Source organism: Uloborus diversus, chromosome 10 (assembly GCF_026930045.1).
Source record: "Uloborus diversus isolate 005 chromosome 10, Udiv.v.3.1, whole genome shotgun sequence".
Lineage (NCBI taxonomy): Eukaryota > Metazoa > Arthropoda > Arachnida > Araneae > Uloboridae > Uloborus > Uloborus diversus.
In genome coordinates, this window is record NC_072740.1 from 46,074,792 (window position 1) to 46,094,449 (window position 19,658).

At 32.6% G+C, this 19,658-nt stretch overlaps 1 protein-coding gene across 1 annotated transcript in view; it reads right to left on the reverse strand.

Annotated features, from left to right (window-relative positions):
* The window catches only part of LOC129231230 (FERM, ARHGEF and pleckstrin domain-containing protein 2-like), a 180,488-nt gene that overhangs the window by 52,026 nt on the left and 108,804 nt on the right, over positions 1-19,658 (reverse strand). The window contains exons 11-14 of the mRNA XM_054865494.1: positions 16,961-17,193; positions 12,420-12,509; positions 10,429-10,562; positions 5,113-5,194 (exon numbers count right to left, since the gene is read on the reverse strand). Of these exons, the coding sequence (XP_054721469.1) occupies positions 5,113-5,194; positions 10,429-10,562; positions 12,420-12,509; positions 16,961-17,193 (539 nt within the window). The remainder of the gene's footprint in view (positions 1-5,112; positions 5,195-10,428; positions 10,563-12,419; positions 12,510-16,960; positions 17,194-19,658) is intronic.

The window sequence follows — 19,658 nt, forward strand, 5'->3', positions numbered from 1 at the left end:
ATGAATACAGCAATTTTAACAATAAAAAAATAAAGCTATTTACTTAAGTACACGAATTAGCTCTATTTCAAATGATTTCAGTATGTAACGAAAAAAAACCTTAGATTGCTTTTGTAACAAACAACTTTGAAATGCAAAAAAAAAAGCAATAAGTTAATTTCAAAATATATAAAAGAAGAATACAACTTGGTTATAAAATAAAAGAATCATTTAAGTCTAAAGAAAAGAAAAACCTTTATAATCTACGGTGATAACAAATAGTATAACGGCAAAAAACAAATTTTTTTTAAAATTGAAAGTTCAATTTTAGCAATTAAATTAAAAACGCGAAGAAGTAATAACTTTTAAGCTTTTATAGTATTAATTCAAAAACCAAAGATTTCTTCTTGAAATCGTGATTACAGAACGCTAATTACTTCGAGACAATGGAATAAAGGCAAAGGAGCTAAGGCATTAATGAAGGCTTCCTCTTTGCTTGTATGGTTGTTAATTTTACGTAGCATTGAAAGCGTAAAGGGAAATTTCAAGCTAGGTAAAATAAAAAATCTAACAGACACAGAGGCAATTTTAGGAAGTTCATCCTGTGGTTAATAAGTAAGATTCAATACTTTAACGTTGAGGAAAAAAGATGCACAAATATGCGGCAGTGTATAATCGCACCTCATTAATTTTACTTTTTTTGAACAGACAATTGGCGAAAAATGCATAGGGAATTAGAGTACTTAATTTTGTAAAGCAAAAAAAAAAAATTTTTTTTTCTTCATAAAATCCATTTTCCCTGATTTTTTGTAATTTTTTCAAAATTCCCTGATATTTCCCTGACTTTTCCCTGATTAATAAAGTTCCCTGACTTTTCCCTGATCTCCCTGATCTGTCGCCGCCCTGTTTATGTAAAGATTTGTATGGTTTCACTTTCAATAGATGTTTTAATTTTTTTCCATTTTCTTAGTTTCTTCTTCACAATCCTTTCTTTTTTGCTCTTCTTTTTGCTTCTGTTTCAATTCCAAATCTTTTACATTCCTCCATGTATGTTGTGTAATTTGCGTGTGCTTGTTGTGCACATTTAATCATTTCTGGACCAATTGGTAAAGAAAGCAAATGAGGGTATTCTTTTTACAGCATCTTTAACTATAAGTATGCTGTTTAAAAATCTTTCAGTCCTTGCTGTCTTATTTTCACCAAAAAGATGCTTTGAAATGGAAAATAGTCTTTCAATGTCAGCATTAACATGTGATAATGCAAGTGAAGCTTTTATCACCTTAGAAACATTGAGAAACTTTAGAACATTGGAAGTTGAATCCTTTTTTGAAATAAGCTGCTACCAGTAGATATCAATAATTTTGTTTTTGGATGCTTCATCATCTTTTTCCAGCTGCAAAAGTTTCCATTCATCTTGCAACCTATCGAGTGGAACATTAAAAGGCATGATTTTGGTAATCTTTATCAAATCCTTACAGCTTCTAGATTTACTTCTCCCTTTTGGATTCAAAAATTTGAAACTTTTCAGTAACCTGTTTGATATGCAACTTTTTTCTATTACATACTTGCATACAGTCACACAATGCTTTTTAACACCTCTTAAAAACATAACCTTTTCATTTTCTTTCAGTTTTGACAGTTCATCTGTCACCTACCCACTAACAACGAGATCTTCAAGAGGTAGTCTGTTCCCAACTGCAAACAGTTTATCCGTGTCTACGTTTGAAAAATCAACTTTCTTTATGACAGAGGCTTTTATAACTCGAGCCATAAAAGTTTGAACAATGGTCTCTATTTCTTGGTACAATTTGTGTATCATAGGCGCTTGGCATTGAAAGCGTTTCATGAACTGCATAAACAAATCAGCAGATGGAAAGATAAAATGCAGCTCAGCTTTTATAGAAGGTCTTTTTAAAACATTTGCAACAGCTTTATATGATCTGCATTGCATAGCTGAATTCTTTTTCAAAGGCACATGTTTAAAAAATAATACTGAAGAGCATCCCACTGTTCCAGTAGTCTGTTTGCTGCAGGTCCAAGAGTAAGCCAATGGGTAGTTGTGTGTTTCAGGAACTTGTGATGAGGTGTATTTAGTTGAGCTTGCTTTTCTTCGAAGTCCTCCCAACGGGAAGGCCAACCATCAAAATAGCTATAAGTACTAAGAAGAAGTTCAGATACTTCTTCAACTAAATACTGCAATGCTTTGACATACGCATTATGCATTGTATGAATACTGCAAGTACCAATATTTATTAGGCTTTTTTCTCGTGTCTCAAGGATAATAGTGTCAAACAACCTAAAAACCTTTTTATTAACATAAGGACCATCCAAAGGAAAGCATGAGACATTTATTCATGGATAATTACTCTCGGTAAGTGCTTCACATAGCTTCTCAATCGAAATTTCACCAACTGCCTTGCCCAAGAAGAAAGTTTTGAGATGCCTTGTTGTGATGCAACATTGGCTTTCAGACCAATATTTTGTTGTTCGTTGCAGTTCTTTTTTGTCTTTGACATTGGTAGTTTCATCAAAGCTCAAAGTATAATAGGATAAACATACTTCTTTTAACATACGAAAATAAGGAGCAAGTCCATCTGTAGAAGGGATAGAAAGACTGGTTCTGCTCATAGAGTGCAATTGCAAGCGATAAAAAAATTCCCCGATTTCCCGATAGCATAGTTTTTTTTCTTAAACAACAAAAAGGTGGGGGGGGGGGGGGGGCATATTTACGGCTATTTTTTAAATTAATTTCACTGTTAAAGCTAACATTCAGATACTTTTAAAAGATTTAATTATTTTTTAAAAAAATTCCTAAGACGCATTTCAAAAAAGGTGAGAAAGGTGACAAAAGTTGCAAAAGGTGACTAAAAGTAACCAAATTTTCAAAAGGTGACTAAAGGTGAGAAAGGTGACTGACTCCTCGGCCTGCTCTATGTACACATGTAATTTAAACACTTGTTAACCACTATATTTTCCCCCAAAAGGTGTTATTGATCGCGAGAGAAAAGTGGAGTAAGCCACAAAACGCTGCATTTCATATCTTGGTGAATATTAGTTGTAGTAATTTCAAACTTTTGGTGTTGGAATTATTTTTCAATGGAGATTATGTTGTTACATATGGCTTTATTGAGAAAGATATTAATCTATTTAAAAGGCAGCCAAGAACAGGAAAAATAATTACAATAAACAATTGAACATACAACAAAAGTAACAATTTAAAATAAAAAAGAAATCTGTAAATTAGCGACTTTTACAATTGTTGCAGAAATAAAGAGAAAGCCATTTCAGGGAGTTCATGACTGATCACACAGACCAATAATGCTTTCCGAGTAAATTTTGTTTTTGATCAGTTGGGTCAAGTTTTGAGTAGGAGAGAAGATGAGTAGCATTCATGTTGCCAGAACCGCAAATTGGACAGGCACTAGATGTTAAGATATTTATCTTGGGGAGGTGCTCAGCAAGGCAATCATTGCCTGTAGAGAGCCTAAAAAAGACCACAGCTTCCGCTTGAGGTTTATTACAGTAAGTCCTCCACATCTCTTGAATTTAGGCCCAAGGTTTGCAGTTCGAGTTGGCTTTATTTATGGCCATAAGTTGACCTTGAATTTAGTTTTTGCAGAAACGAGTAAGGCACTCACTGGGATCAATGGCTATTATTTCCATAAACATAAGTTAAATTTTGAGTAATTAAATTAAAATTTAATAAAAAGTTAAATTATATATTTTTTGGCTCATTTTTATTTTCACTTCAAACTTTCAATATTTTAACCCTGCATCTGATTTTGAACATTTTTGCAATTGGAAGTATACATCAAGGTCTTGCAGGTTAAAATGGAACACCCTGTATATTAAATGAGTCAAGTTATACGGCAGCATATAATAAAATACCTCAAAACTTTTAAAATAATTGAAATATATTGAGGATGCAAAGGCTTGAGATTTCAATCCAAGACACACAATTTTCAGCGAGACATATGTTTCAATGTTAAAAGTTTCCAAAACATACGTTTATGGCAGAAATTGTGGTGGATGAAGATCGATTGGGGAAAAATAGGGAAAAGGGAACCAAATATGCAAGAAAAAATCAGAATCTTTTCAGGTTTATAAGAAATATAGGATTGCTCTGAGGTCTGAAAAAGTGAAACAAGGAGAAAAACCTTACAAAACAAACACAAAAAGCAAAAATTCTGGTAAAAGCCGAAAAAATTTAATCCTGTATGGCGATTAAGGGCATAAAGCAGGTGCAGGCAGTCAAAGATGATTTTCTGCAAAATTCTGTAGCATTTCTGCAATCATCTTAATGTTGCACAAATTTTGCAGATTTCTTTAAGAACAAAGTAAATCTACAGTTTCTGCAAATGACGCATAAAATTCCGATAGTTTGCGGGAGCTTTCCCCCAAATAAGTGTAATTTGAGAGAATTTCAGATTTGCTTCTAATTTGAATAAATCTGCAGAAATTCTACAGAATTACATCTTTAGTTGGAAGATATTTGTAGAAAATCTGTAGATTCTACAGAAATCTGCAGTTTATGCAGAATTTCTACAGATTTTTCGAGAATTTCTGCAGAAAATTTGAGTTTTTTTCTCTCATTTAAACAGAACTGTTCTGCAGCTATATGTATCTGTTCTGCGACGTACGTCGCGAATTTAATAGTATTCTGCTTCGGGGGTGATAAGTAAAACCATCAAAAACTTAGTGATAAGGGATGACATGTCTCTGTGAAAAAAAGGGGAAGAACTTTCTAGCATAAAATTATACAGTGAAATCCTGTTACAACAAATACCAACACAATGAAATATCTATTTCATGTAAATAAATTTTCAGACCTGATTCCATTACATTTGAAGCATTTCATTTGCGCTGAAATTCCATTACAATGAACTAAACTTGCGGTCCTGTGAAGTTTGTTGTAACAAGATTTCAATGTAATTACCTCAAATCAACTTCCGGAACAAATTTTTATGGTTTTAAACATCATTACAGTCACTTAAAATAATATTGAAAAAGGAGACAAAACTTGCTATCAGTATTAAAAATAGAAATATGTTTATTAAAGCTGGTAACAATTTGAAAAAAAAAAAGTGTAATTTAATCTTCCATTAGACAGGATAACCTCAAAGATATAGTTACCTCAGTCATTTGAACTTTCCGCAACAAAATATCTCCAATTCCTTGAATATGAGTTTGTAAAGGCATTCCAGTTCTTCCCTCCCTAAAAAGAATATGAAACGTCCAAGTACAGGCCAATATAAATATCACTTACACAAACATCAATAACTTAGACTTCAGACACAAAAAGAGGCACATTTTACATCAAATTGACAGGGGGCCTGCATCTTGAACTTTAAAGTTTCAACAACTGTTGAATTATAGTGTTTGTATCCACTGAAAAATCCAATTCTTAATATGGCAAAAAAAAAATAAAAAATGAATAAATAAATAAATATTGTCTTTCATAAAATTACTTATAAATGTAAGCCAAATTAAACTAGAGAACTAAGCCCTCTGTATCTTATTTTAGAATACATCCTATAAGTTTTAGCATAATACACTACATCAAAATATCCACTTTCCAGAAAAAAAAGGATATTTTTTTCCTAACACCACAGACCCTCGTTTATCTAGATCTTTGGATTATCCAGATAAAATTTACAGCTTTTAAAAAATAAGATGTTTACACTGATAATTTTAAATTAGGATTGCAAGAACACCAACATTCCCATTTTATTTTGATTAAGTGTACAGTCCTCGCATAGGTTGTTCAATAAATAATGGTAATCAAACTAACACTACTGCAGCTGAACTATATATGATAAAGCAATAGATTTACTGTGATTTATTCAAATGATACACAACCTTCTAAAGAAATGTGAAAAATTGTTTAGATATTTTTTTATGCATTTTTAATTGTTCTATGATTTAATTTTACTACAAAATATGCTTTTTTTTGTCATTATGAAAGGTAAGTCTGCTTTTCTGAAGATTTGCTTTGCTTATTACCCATACTACCAGAATTATCCAGATCTTAGATCACCAGGATTGCCTTTGGTCCAAATTACTCCAGACAAACAAGGTTGTACTGTATTGCATGCATCTTACATTCCTCGACTAGAGGTAAGCAAAGTTTCAAAATGGAAAGCTGCTCTAATTTTGAGAAATCAAATTTTAAATACTAAAGTTTCAATACTTTTTTTTTCAAAATTACTAGTTTCTGTTCACTTTGAAATAAATTGCTCAAAGAACATATATATTGAAAAAAAAAGGAATTTTCATGTTTTTTTTCCTATCAGTTACAGAACAGATTAAAACATTATTTTCAAGGGGGGGGGGGGGGGCTTTTAAAAAATGAAAATATTAGTTTGAAACTATGAAAAGCCTTATTTATGTTAACAACTGCATATTAACACTTTGTGTAAATTACAATATTATTTTGCAGAATTTCATCAGATTTTAATCTGTGTTTGACAAAATCATTTTCTAAAATTGCACTTTGTTCTGCAAGAAATAGGATTTCAGAAGTTTTATACAGAAGTACTTACTTTTAGAGCCTGATGAATGACAGAACACATTTTTGTAGTTTACCTCAATGCAACTTTGCACAAGAAGTAATCTTACTCAACATGATCTTAACTTAACGATTCTACTCCAAACATATGTTTTAATTGATCAATTGAAATGCAAAATTTAATAAAGTTGAACTCTCTTAATACTACCACTGTTATTCAAAACCAAGGCTACAAAGAACATTTCATTAGTTAAGTTTGGTTTGCTATTTAATAATGTTAAAAATCTCACTTAATATATGCATTTAAATGAAAGTTTTGTTTCAGACGAACAAAAATTTCTGAGCTTTTTACAAAAACTTTTCGTAATTGAATGCTGTTACTTTTTTTCACGAAATTGTATGCCATTTTATGTGATTGTAGAAGACCTAACAGGCATTGAGAAGAATATAATAACGTTTTTGTGGAGTCAAATAAAAGAATGAAGCTCTTTCACCTGCTTACTTATAGGCATGTCAATTTGCTTAGAGATAAAAGTTTTTTCCTTTTTAGCATTTTTTCCCCTACCCTCAGGGAGTACCCCCCCCCCCCCCCGATGAGGCCCCAAGGTTTTTTGGGATTTTTATTCAATTTTACATTCCTTCTTGTTAAAATTTTATATTGCTATTAAATTTATCGTCTACCAGTATCAAAGTGCTGCCAGTGGCGTCTACTGAACTGAGTTGTGAAGCTCGATTGAATTTAATTTAAATTGTTCGAATTGTCCAGATTTAAAATGCAGTTTATGTTAATCTTTCTTAGTATATATATATATATATATATATATATATATATATATATACAAACAGTGAAGCACTATTTATATATTTTTGACAGGTCTGTTTGAAAAAAAAATGTATACATGAAAAAAACATCATAGGTATACATAAATATAATACAAATGTGGCAACCAGCAACAGGCTCTGGGTCCAGCTAGGCCGATACTAGTCCATTTATTAGTCCCCAATGAAGATCAATGGCCCTCTTAAAGCTATCCACACCCTTGTTCATTACCGCCTCTTCCGGTAAGCTGTTCCAAGTGCATGCAATCCTACTAAAGTAGTAGTTTTTCCTAATTTCCAGGTTAGCCTGAGATTTGAATAGCTTAAAACAGGGGTTCCCAACCTGTGGGTAGTTCCATACTACAATGCAAACTTTGTTTCCTGAAAGAGATGGAATTTTCCAATAAGATAATGCACCTATCAATGCAGCGGGACTTGTCTAATAATGGTTTGATGAACAAGAGGATGCAGTTGAACATGTGCCTTGGGCAGCACGATCACATGACCTTAATATAACTGAACCGTTTTGGTCTATTTTAGAGCAATCAATATGGTATCGATATCCTCCACCAGAACCTCGCACAGAGCTTTCACAGTATCTACATGAAGAATGGTACACAATTTCGCTGAACACTATTCAACACTTGTATGAATTGATTTCTCGGCGAATCTAAGCTGTATTGCATGCCAAAGGCAGTCCTACACCATACTAATAAAGAATTCCTTATAAATCTCAAGTGTTTCCATCATTTTGATAACTACCTGTATATAAATATGCATATGGGGGACAGAAAGGGGGTCGCAAGTTGCTTGGTTTTTGAAAAAGGGGTTGCGACTTGAAAAGGGTTGGGAATCACTGTGTAAAAATTTAATCCATTAACATCTTTCATTTTGATAAATTTAAACAACCGAATCATGTCCCCTCTGACTCTCCATTGCTCCAAAATATACATATTAAGCCTATCAAGTTCAGTATCATAATTTAAATCTGAAAGTCCCCTTACTAGTCTAGTTACCATTCTTTGAACCCTTTCCAATACATCTTTCTTCCGATAAGGCGACTAAAACCGAACAGCATACTCCAAATGAGGTGTTACTAAACTCCCATATAAAGGCAGAAGAACCGTCTTAGATTTATTTCAAAAAGATCTACTTATAAACCCAAGCACTCTGTTGGCTTTGTTACTTGCAATGTTGCACTGTTGACTAAACTTCAAGTCCTGATTTATGAAGATAGCCAGATCAATAACATTTTCTGCCTGACTAATGACTGAATCCTGTAAACGATAACCCATATGTTTATTTCCATGACCTAAGTGTAGCACTTGACATTAAATGCCATACCCCACTTATCCATTCACTTAGTAATATGATATAAATCCTTTTGAAGCTGTTTTACTTGTTCTTCATTTTCTACAATTCCCACAACTTTTACATCATCAGCAAAACAATTTATATGTATTGGATTTTGCAGATTAAAAAAACAAATTTAAATGATAAAAACCTATAAAAGAGAAATGTATGAACTGTGCTTTACTGTAGTTTTTAACACATAAAGTTGGACCTCCATATATCGAAGTAGCAAATCGTCAGGAAAAAAATTGAAATATAGAAATTGATACATAGAAGCAATCTCAGTTTATCATTAGTTGTTACTAAAACATTAAAATTAAAGCTAATTTTCTTGTATGAAACTCAATTTATAATTTACATGAGAATTGGATTAAATGAAAGTTTATTATTAAAAAATTAATTAGTGCAAAACTAGTTTCTAAAAGATCTACTGTTTCACAGTTGCATGGTTTTGGCTGAAAGTTTTCTTGTAAGTTTCAATACTTTCATTACCGGTTTTCAGATTTCTTATAATAGTAGACACCCCCTAATTGTAGAAATACTAATAGACCAGAAATGACATTGTTGCACCTTTAAATTTCTTCATTCTTCCGCAAATTATTTTAGCTGCAACATTAAGGGATTTTCGTTTTGACAATGCAACCAAGAGAAAAGTAAAAGTGCAAAAATAATTTATGAAACACTACTTATTTTAAATAGTTTTTACTGAAGCTAAAAAGACTGGAAATGATAATCAAAAGACAAAAGGGATAGCTTGAAACTGATTTTACTGAATTATTAGTTGCAATCAAAATTTAAAATAAACTTGAGAGAACTTAAGAACTCCAGAATGGAACAATGACCTATTGGCACATCCCTCAACTCCAGCTTCCTTGTGAGTTTTGTAGCAACATATACTGAACTTCATTTAACCCACAAACCTTCATTTTTTGTGAGGCAAACAGTCTTAAGTGAAAAACAATTCTCTGAATGTCTCAGAAAATTTTTTGATATACCGAGATTTTTTCCATATATAGAAACAACTTTACTATGTAATGAACATCAAAATCTGCTGGGAGTTTGATAAATAGAAAATTTTGACAGGTGAAAGTTCAATGTATGGAGGTTCAACTGTATTAACAAATATATATTTTTAATACATCAGGTCTACAGAAAAGTTCTATACATTTATGAAGAGGAAGAGAAAGATATAGCTTTAAAACACCTAACTATATCTTCTGTATGCTGCAAATTACTATGGTTGCTTGTGACTTCTTGCCAGCATGACGGCAGTTTGCAAATTCCAAATTTTGAAGAATGTCTTGTCTTTTGATGGTACAGAACTCAAGTAGAGCAGTTTTTACATCTTCACATGCAGCTTGGAGAGTCTTCAGAAACTCTTGGGGGTTGGGGAGCTAGGTTAGAAAATTTTTTGGTATCCACCACTCCTTCCAGACCTTGCACCATACAATTTTCCCTTGTTCCTCTATTTGCAAAAAAAATTTTGGAAAACAAAATGCCAAAAGGAAGAAAACGCCAAAAACAGCATTCTTCACCTCCAAAAACAAGGCATTATTCAAATTTTAGATTTATAAATTAACATTACGCTAGAAAGGCATAAAAAATGGTGGAAAATAAATTGTACAGCATATAATTGTTTTGAAAACTATGTATCAAATGTTTGATGACTGTCTCTCTCTTCAGAAAGGGATAAAACTTTCTTGTAGACCAATTATTCATACAACTTTATTTCACAGGAAAATAAATATTAAACCTGAAGAAATATATACCATGTAGCTATCCTATGTTCAAGTTCACGAAGCAAAGAACAATGAAATTCATATAAAGGATCAATGACAGAGAATAATACAGCTAACGCATCAGTTGGCATATTTTCTTCTTTACTGACTTCATCCCGAAACCACTTTAAAAAATGAAATACATATTGTTTTAATTTGATATGGATAGTAAACTATTAGCAAACAAAATAACACATATGAAATGAATGCTCATGAGCATTCAGGGGGTTATTCATAAAGTGGTTCAGGGGGTGGGTGGTCAGGGGTGTTACACATAAGAACCAGTAAGAATGGTGTTAAAAGTTTTTTTTTTTTTTGCATTGTAGTGACACTGATCTACATTCTTCCCAATTGATACTTTATGCAAGAACAATATACAAACAATCAGCTTTTCATGAAATTTTAGAGTTTCTTTTCTGAGATTATTAACCCCCCGAAATACAAAGGAAGGGGGTAATACGTTTGACGCGTCTGTGTATCTATGTATCTGTGTATCTGCCTGCAGCACTCCTAGCCCCAAAACGGATGGGCCAATTTCGAAAAAAAAATTTTTTGTTCAAAAGGAGAGTTGACCGAGAGTGGTCTCAGCTAGGTTGCATCTTTGGATGACATTAATTAAGAACCTTTAAAGGTTTTTCACGATTTTTGCAGTGGAAACATGTATTTAAAAATTTAGTACCAAAACAAAGTAATTTTTTCTGCGTCTGATAGAATGAGTTTAGAACTTCCATGTTATAAAGAATTTGAATTAAAATATTTTTTTTAGCAGATTTTAAATATGGCTAATCTTTTATTCATGCAATTAGTAACTAAATTCTATTTTGGCCAACAAGGAAATTAAATGTCATGATTGAAACTTTTTATCTGTTGCCAGTTTCTATTTGTCAACAAAGAAATACTTGCAATTGATTTTTAATAGTACAAGGCTTTTAAAAGGATTTTCAATTTTCCCTCGATTTTACATTTGCGATATACTTTTTTTTTAATTTTAGTTTCTTGTATTTTACATTCAGATTTCGAATTATAAATCTTATCAATTGTATAACAGGTTTTGAACAGAGAGCCACAGTAGTACACATTTCAGCAAATACATACCATAGAGTAGTATCCAAAAAGAGAAAGATTAGTATGGCTGATATTTGGTGCACCGAAATATTTGACTATGAAAATGCTGAAATCACAAAATTGCACGACTTTCAAGGTCATTGCTTGTGCCAAGAGTCAGCAGATATGAAACTACCTGGAGAAGAAGCCTTTCTTGTCATAAAAACATAATCAGTTAACAGACCTATGGCTACTATTTTAACTTTTACATAATTTAACTCAACTCTAACGCTTTGCTCAAAGAGTGTTTTTTGGTGCTTGTAAAAAATGCCAATTACCTGCTTTTAAGTACTTTTTACTATTATTTGTAACAATATTATAATAAATTTTCATAAATTAACTAAAATGGTAACAAAAGACAACATATACTTGGAACCAAATTGAAAATTAAGTCCATAAACTACTCAGTATGCAACAAAAACTCTATTTGTCTAAGTTAAATAAATACCCTTGTGAATGAAAGGTAAAATATTTTGTATATATATATAAAATATACATATAAAAGTAAAAAATTTATTATGGGAAGCAAATTGAAGGATGAAAACTTAACTCTCGATTCATCAAGACAATTAACTATTTTTTCTTTGTTATCATTTGTTTGTAACATCCGAATTTGTACAAACTCTTGTTGTATTCTACCCTTTTTTGTACTGCACAATGTTTGCTGGTTTCTACATAAATTTAATCTTATCCAATTGTCTATTGTTTGTTGAGAGAGGAACATAAACTATTATTATCTTTCTCCCACATTTCTATTTAAATTATAACATTAGGTTCCCATTGATATTTTCTAAAGTTGTTTTATATCATTACTTTCTGGCTAAAATAACAACATAAAAGAAAATTAACACAACTGACAAACTCAATATAAAACTTACCACATTAATTAGCTCCAAATCTTTTTTATAAGTTCTTTCAGTCATCAAAAACTCTTTGGCAATGAAGTAAGATTTGTCGGATGGCACATTCTGAAAAACAAATTGTTATAATTAAAGTGAATTAAAATTATGCTTACTAATCCATGATTAGACATTAAATATTGTGCTTAAATTCAATGCACCTACTAGAAATACTAAATGTTTTCTTTTAAGTAATATTTCTTCAATTCAATCTTTTGTGCAAGGGTAGATAACAGATACACCAGGATCATTTTGCAATCAAAAGTCAGTATGGTATTTTCGTAGTTACCAGCACCTGTGACTAAGGAATTTAATCAAAACAAATTCTTGAGGAATTTTCATTTTTGTGGTCAAAAATCAACAGGGCTCACTATTTCAACCCATTTTCCAAGGATAAAATAAATCAACTACAAATATTGAGTTGAAATACGCTCAAGAAATAGAACGAAATAATAGGGTAGAGTGAAAAAGTTGAAGTTACGCAAGTAGCATCAGCTCATCGGATTTTGCTCGGTCGATCATCGACTCCTCCAAATTCATTGCGTAATGCAGGCTGATATCGTTGCGATCAGAATCTGAGAACCGGTTTTCGATGAGCTGTTTTTCATCGAAAAACGAAATCGTAACAATTAAATTTTCTGATTAGAATTTGACAGTCAAGATTTCATCGGAAAAAGAGATCGTAACGATCAAATTTTCCGATGAAAATTTTCCAAGCGAAATTTCATAGAAAAAAAACGAAATCGTAATGATCAAATTTTCTGATGAAAATTTGCTGAGCTACATTTTATCGGAAAAAGATATCTTAATGATCAAATTTTCTGTTGAAAATTTTCCGAGCTACATTTCATCGGAAAAAGAGATCGTAATGATCAAATTTTCCGATGAAAATTTGCCGAGTAGCATTTCATAGGAAAAAAAGTAGGTCTTTTAAATTTTCTGATAAAAATTCCGATCCCAATCTAAAGTTTTTGGAAATCTCCCAACTGTTAAAATAGGATAAGTTTTATTATTCGAATATCCGGCTATTGATCAAACGTAAGGCTATACGGATAGACATTCAGGGTTGAGAATCGGAGGAAAAATGATTGAGACTTACTCCGAATTCTGGATTTTGGAAGGGTTTACTCTGACTTGCTGCAAAATTAAGTCAACTTCAACTCCACGATTAAAACCCCAATTACCTCACTGAAATTGAGAACAAAATGAGACTCCGACTCTTGAATGATTTCTCTCTATCTCCAAAACAATTCCACTCCATTCAATTTGACTCCCAAAATTACCGACTCCAACTCGGTTTGCGGGCAAAATGATCGACTCTGACTCTTCACTAGCTGGCGCCACAAGCATACTCACTGAATAAAATTCTCACTTTCCGTTCAGAAATCTGTCATCGCCTTGGCCCCCTCTAGATGGCACCACAAATGATTTTCCATTTAACACATTATTTTCCTCCTTGGAAAGAACATTACTTATCTAGCATATGAAGCTCGTATTCAAGAGGCCTAGAGTTCGATTCCCAGCCAAAGCAACTTAGAATGATTAAACTCACGCATCACGTTCATCAAAAGTAAGAAATTAGAAATTAAATAAACAAGTTATTGAAAATGATTTAAAAGATATTAAATAACTGTCCCAAATGACATCATCCGAAAATAACCCTCCTGAAAGTTTTCAAGATGGCGGAAGGGTCACGTGATCATCCAAGATGGCGGACCCCCCTCCCACTGTTAAATTGCTTTCCTTCTGCTTGTCCCTATATCGCGGCTGTTACTACATCTCGTCGTATTTTCAACCTAAATTCATCTCCTCGGAACAGCGTCGCTCGTATATTGCTCCAAAACTCATCGGTATAGGGAGCAAAATTCATCGGATTTCGATGATCGGATTCTACTATTGCCGATGAGACAGATAGGAGCAATTTCTGATGAAAACTAATCGGAACCCAATCATCGGCCGATCAAAGTTTGATCGGATTTCGATGAATGGCCGATGAGTTGATGCTACTCGGGTATCTTTAACCTCTGATGACTTCATAAAATTTCAAGAGTTTGGAAAAAAGGATTCTTAGCTTATTACTCTAGAAAAACGGTTATACAATTGTATTGTAGAGAAAAGTACAATATTAGACTGATCAGTCAATTTCTTTAGCCTCTGAAGATTGGTTGAAAATTTAACATTTTTCTAAAAAATGTCATTTTTTGATCAATGTTTTCCAGGCCTTTCTAAAACCTCAATTAGACTGTAAATTGTTTCCATAGAATGAGATATAATGATATAGAACAGAGCCAGATGTCCTCAAAACTAAGCATTTCAACTTAAAACACTTTCGTGAATGACGAGTCAGATGCTTCTACAATTGCAGGTGCAAATACTCAGTTTACATGAGCAATTTGAGTCTTGTAGCTTTTCCCTCATCCATAAATTAATGGATGATTCCAGATTCAATATCAGAAAGTGGCTGCATGGGAAGTCCCACTCTAACCCTCCCTCAACAACCTACCATAGTGTGTATTTATATACATTTTAGGCTTTTCAGGGGGTCTCAACAAGAAAAAAGTTGAGAAGCGATGATAGTAAAATTAAGTTTAGGGTGGTATTAATGTTTTTTAAATGCATACAATAATTGTGTGTTAACAAAACAACATCCAGCCTTTTTTCTAGAAAGAAATAGAACAATAAACAAAAATGCACTTTTTCGGAAAAATATTACATTTTGCACAGATTGTGAGAGATTGACCAATCAGTGTAAAATTGAATTCTTTTCCAGGTGGCATAATTGCATAACCTTTTAGCACCCAGCTATTTGGCGCTTTGAGTTTTCAGTTTTTTGAGAATAATAAGGAAAAAATAATAATTTTCTGAAATCTTGAACTTTTATCAAGCTGTCAAAGATAAAAGATATTATCTGATTGTGCAAAAATTTAAAAATTTTCTTAGTGTTATAAGTACACAAATTTTTGGCGTCTGGCTTTTTTGGGCCAATGAATTTCATGTTTTTAGCTCTACCCAACTGTTTAACACTTTCAATTGCCAAACTTCCCAAAAAAGAAAGACCTCAAAAAAAAAAAAAAAAAGAGCATTAGCAGGATATTTCAATATGATCATGGCTTTCTAACATCATTTTCATGATATCAGGGGGAAAGTCAATACAGTAGGTACGTGATAAATTTGCCTCTGATTCACCAGATCTGGGCAGTAATTCAGTTTAGTACAAAAATCAAAAAAGTTGTAAATAAATGAAAACTTCATAATAATGAAAAACAAATTAGAAACAGGGGGAGTACTGGACTAGTGCATTCAATAGTAATACACTCTCTTCTCAGAAAAAAAAGTGGTACAGAATGACTGGAAAATAATATATAATGACGTTTTTTCTTTTTTCTTTTTTTTCACAGCCGTAAAAAGCATTTATGAGGAGAAAACCATAAATTCAGACATTGATTCCTGTTATGACTATAAATGGATCCATTCAAAAAAATTTGACTGTAATCCAGGTATTTTACCTTTGACTTTATACTTTTGTCAAGGTTTCACCTAATGATAAGATATTTAAATTGCACATTTTAAAAATTGCTTTAACATTTTAATTAAATTTATGAAACTTATACTGAGTTTAGGACCATCATGTCAGGTTTTCATCTAAACTTCAGCAGAAAATAAGATTAAACTGGGTTAAGTAATGATTAAAATAAAGTTAAGAAATTTTGAGTTTGTCCAGTATCTTAATGTTTATCACTGATTTTGAAAAATAAAGCAACTAATAATCATTAATAGTGCATTTTTTGGCTTGAAATTATTTATTTGAATGAAAAAAAATTTAAACTGAGTTAAGTTAGCAAAACAAAAACTTTTGAGTGCATAATTTTGTCCACCAGTGTATAAGTAGCTTTTTAAAATGAAAATCCAATACAAAATATTTCTGAACATAGGTATAAATATTTGTTAAAATAATTCTACTACAACATATCTTACAGTTCATCATCATTCATTCTAGTGATGCACAATTTATAGATTTGTACAGTTGAAAAATCAGATAAGGAGCGATTCTGATAGTTAAATGATCAACATCAACAATCAAGTGAATCTCTTGAGTAGTTTAAGAATTAAATGAACACTTTAAGTAATTTCAGAATCAAAGGAGCTTTCCCTAGTTGCTCTCGTGCAAGTCTCTCTATTAAGTAGATCATTACTTTTAATGATACAGTAGCATCTCTCAAAGGAGAGTTTTCAATGATTGGTTAACAAGGCCAAAGATTGACAAAACGCATAAGGTACACTGTTTTCACATTTAAAGGAAAGGCTTTTGGCCTTCAGTTTCTCAGGAGACAGAAGAAACACCAAATACATCGGAATGAGCAAAATAAAAAGGTGTTAAATGTAATGAGACGGTTTACTGTATTTTTGAATGAAGTTTCATCCTGAAAATCTAAGAAACATTAAATATGATAAAACACCAAATAAATACTGAAACATTAAACACAAAAGAAAGAATTAAAAAAAAAGAAAAGATTTCATACCTTCCTCCTAATTTCTGTGTCTGTTTCAGACCTTGGAGAATGAGCAGTGCTGCACTGTTCCCGAAGGCTTCGTAGAGGAGAAGTGGGAGATCGACTCATTTCTTCGTCACTAGAGATGCACCTGGTGGATATTGAAGTTGTTTCACTATGAACATTACTACTACTTCTAGGTTGGCTAACAGGGCTAGATAGATCTTTTGCTGGAGATTGGTATGGAGGAGAAGAGTCAAAGGCTGTAAGATATTAAATACTATTACGGTTGGAGAAAATAAAAGCTAGGTACTTAATAAGCTAACAAACAAAAAGTTACTGCCCCAACAGCCAAAGCTTGGGCAGAGTTGTAAGTAGATAACCTACAGTTCATCGTTCCCTCAATGCGGTAACAAGAAGCTTTATTTTTGCTTACACTTAAATAGATTTATCTGAAAGAAATGATTGCTTACAACATGCATTTAAAAAAAATAGTATAACAGTAGAACTCCAAGTATCCAAATCAATAGGGACCGGACCCCATTCGGAAAGTTTGATTTTTTTTTCCAAAAAAAGGGTATATTTTAATTAATTACATTATGTAAATTTAAAATTGGTGAAAAAATTATTATTAAAGAAAAATATATTTTAATTAGCAAGTCTTGCACATTATAGAGTTGGAATTGTCCTTGGAGTCATACAGCTTTAAATAATACTCTTTCATTACAGAAACATACAGGGGCATGCGCAAAGCTTTAGTAATGGGGGTATCACTATACCAGTGAGCTTGAAGGTTTAGATAACAACCGGAAAAGGCGTGCGAGGCCGTGGCAAAGTCAAAAAGTTTGGCGAGTGCATGAAATTGGTGGTATTTGAATTCTTTCAAAAAAGCATCTTAAATAAAGGAAGAGGATTTAGCCTTCTGGTTCACAATGGAGTCAGGGAGTCATCTAAATATTAGAAATATGAATTTAATCATAAGCATAAGATTAACTCAAAGATAGGGGGTTCGGGGGTTTCTCCCGGAGAAATTTTCAAAATTGCAGTCTTAAAAAATTTATTTTAGACTCTTTAGTAATGTTAGGGGGAAAAGGTTCAGGGACGGTTTCCCCGTCCACTTTTTGAAACTTTTAAAAGCGCAGTGGTTATCTCCTATTGTGTAGAGAAGAGGGGGGCTAAGGGGCTCCCCCCTAGATATCACTCGAAATGTAGCTCTAACAATGCAATTTCAGACGATCTTTGATGATATGGGGAGGAGAAATTTGGGGACTCTCCAGCGGAAAGTTTGCGAAATTGATCTAAGAACTTAAAACTAAGTTTAAGACGATCTTCAACGATGTTGGTGAGAAGGGGACGCTCTCCCGGAAAGTTCTTGAAGTTAGCTTTTAAAACGCAGTTTTAAGAGAATCTTTGGTGAAGTTGGTGGGCGAAAACATTCGTGGACCCTCTCTTGGTATTTTTCGAAATCTAAATTCTAGAAATACAATTGTTGATGATCTTCAATGTTATTTTCATGAAGTTCGGGTGCGCTCACCTGCAGAATTTTTAGAAATTGAAGCTCCAAAAAGAGATATTTTAGACATTTGTTAATAATATCAAGTTGAGGGGTGGTTCGGGGATAAAATTTTCAAAATTGAGGTCCTAAAAACAGGATTTTAGACAATCGTTAATGATGAATAGTTTTTGTTTCTCTCGGATTTAGGTTGAGCATTTCTCTGGGATTTGAGTGGGATTGCTATCCTTGAAGCTTTTCAGGAATTGACGTTTCCTAAACATGTAATTGTAAGCCATTTCTGATGAAGATAATGAAAAGGATGGGGCGTGTGAACTTTTCCACTTAATTTCATCAAAATCAAAGTTTCAAAACTGCTCTTCTCGGCTACCTTTGGTAAGATAAAATGAAGGGATAAGTTTCGGGAACTTCCCTGCTCCCTTCACTTTCTTTGTATCTTTTTTGTTTATTGATGAAAATATTGAAGAGACCCTTCCCCGAGTTTTTCTTTTCCAAAACCATTTGAGTGCTCTGGATTTAAAAAATGAAATTTTCAATTTCGAACCTGATATTTTTATTTGTTTAGCATTTGTGGTCTCAGTAAAAATACTTTTGACATTTTAGATTGATGTGGTACCTTTTAGTGTTACAAGAGTGGCTCTCGCCAAGGGTGTAACAGCAAGAATGGCCCTAATTTACCAAGATTATTTCGAAAAAATATTGTGAGTTTAAAGTTGATTACTTTAATTTTTTTCTGAAGAAGATTAGCAATAAAAAAGCCAAAATTAAAAAAGAGACAATTTGCAATGCCCCTCCCCCCGTCAAAAAAGAATTTTCTATATATGGGTCAGCTCAATACTTCTACACTGCGGAGGCCTATGTGGGAGGGGTTAGGGACGGTTTTCCGCCTTTGATAATCCCTCTTTTTCAAAAAGGGGGTGGCATTTTACCTCTTAATGTAAAAAGAAATATTTTGAAGCATTATTCAAATAAGATACAATGTATATTACAATCTAAAAGAGGAGCAAACTCCACCCAGAAATATTCATTTCATAAATGTTCCGAGAGACAGTCCCTGAAAACTCTTTCACTAACAAAGGTCAGGCAAAATACATTTTTGGAGCTTCAATTTCGAAAAAACTTCAGAAAGAGCTTTGAATCTCTCCTCCCTCTAACATCACCTGAAATCGTCTAAAACTACGTTTTTCAAACAATAATTTCGAATATTACTGAGAG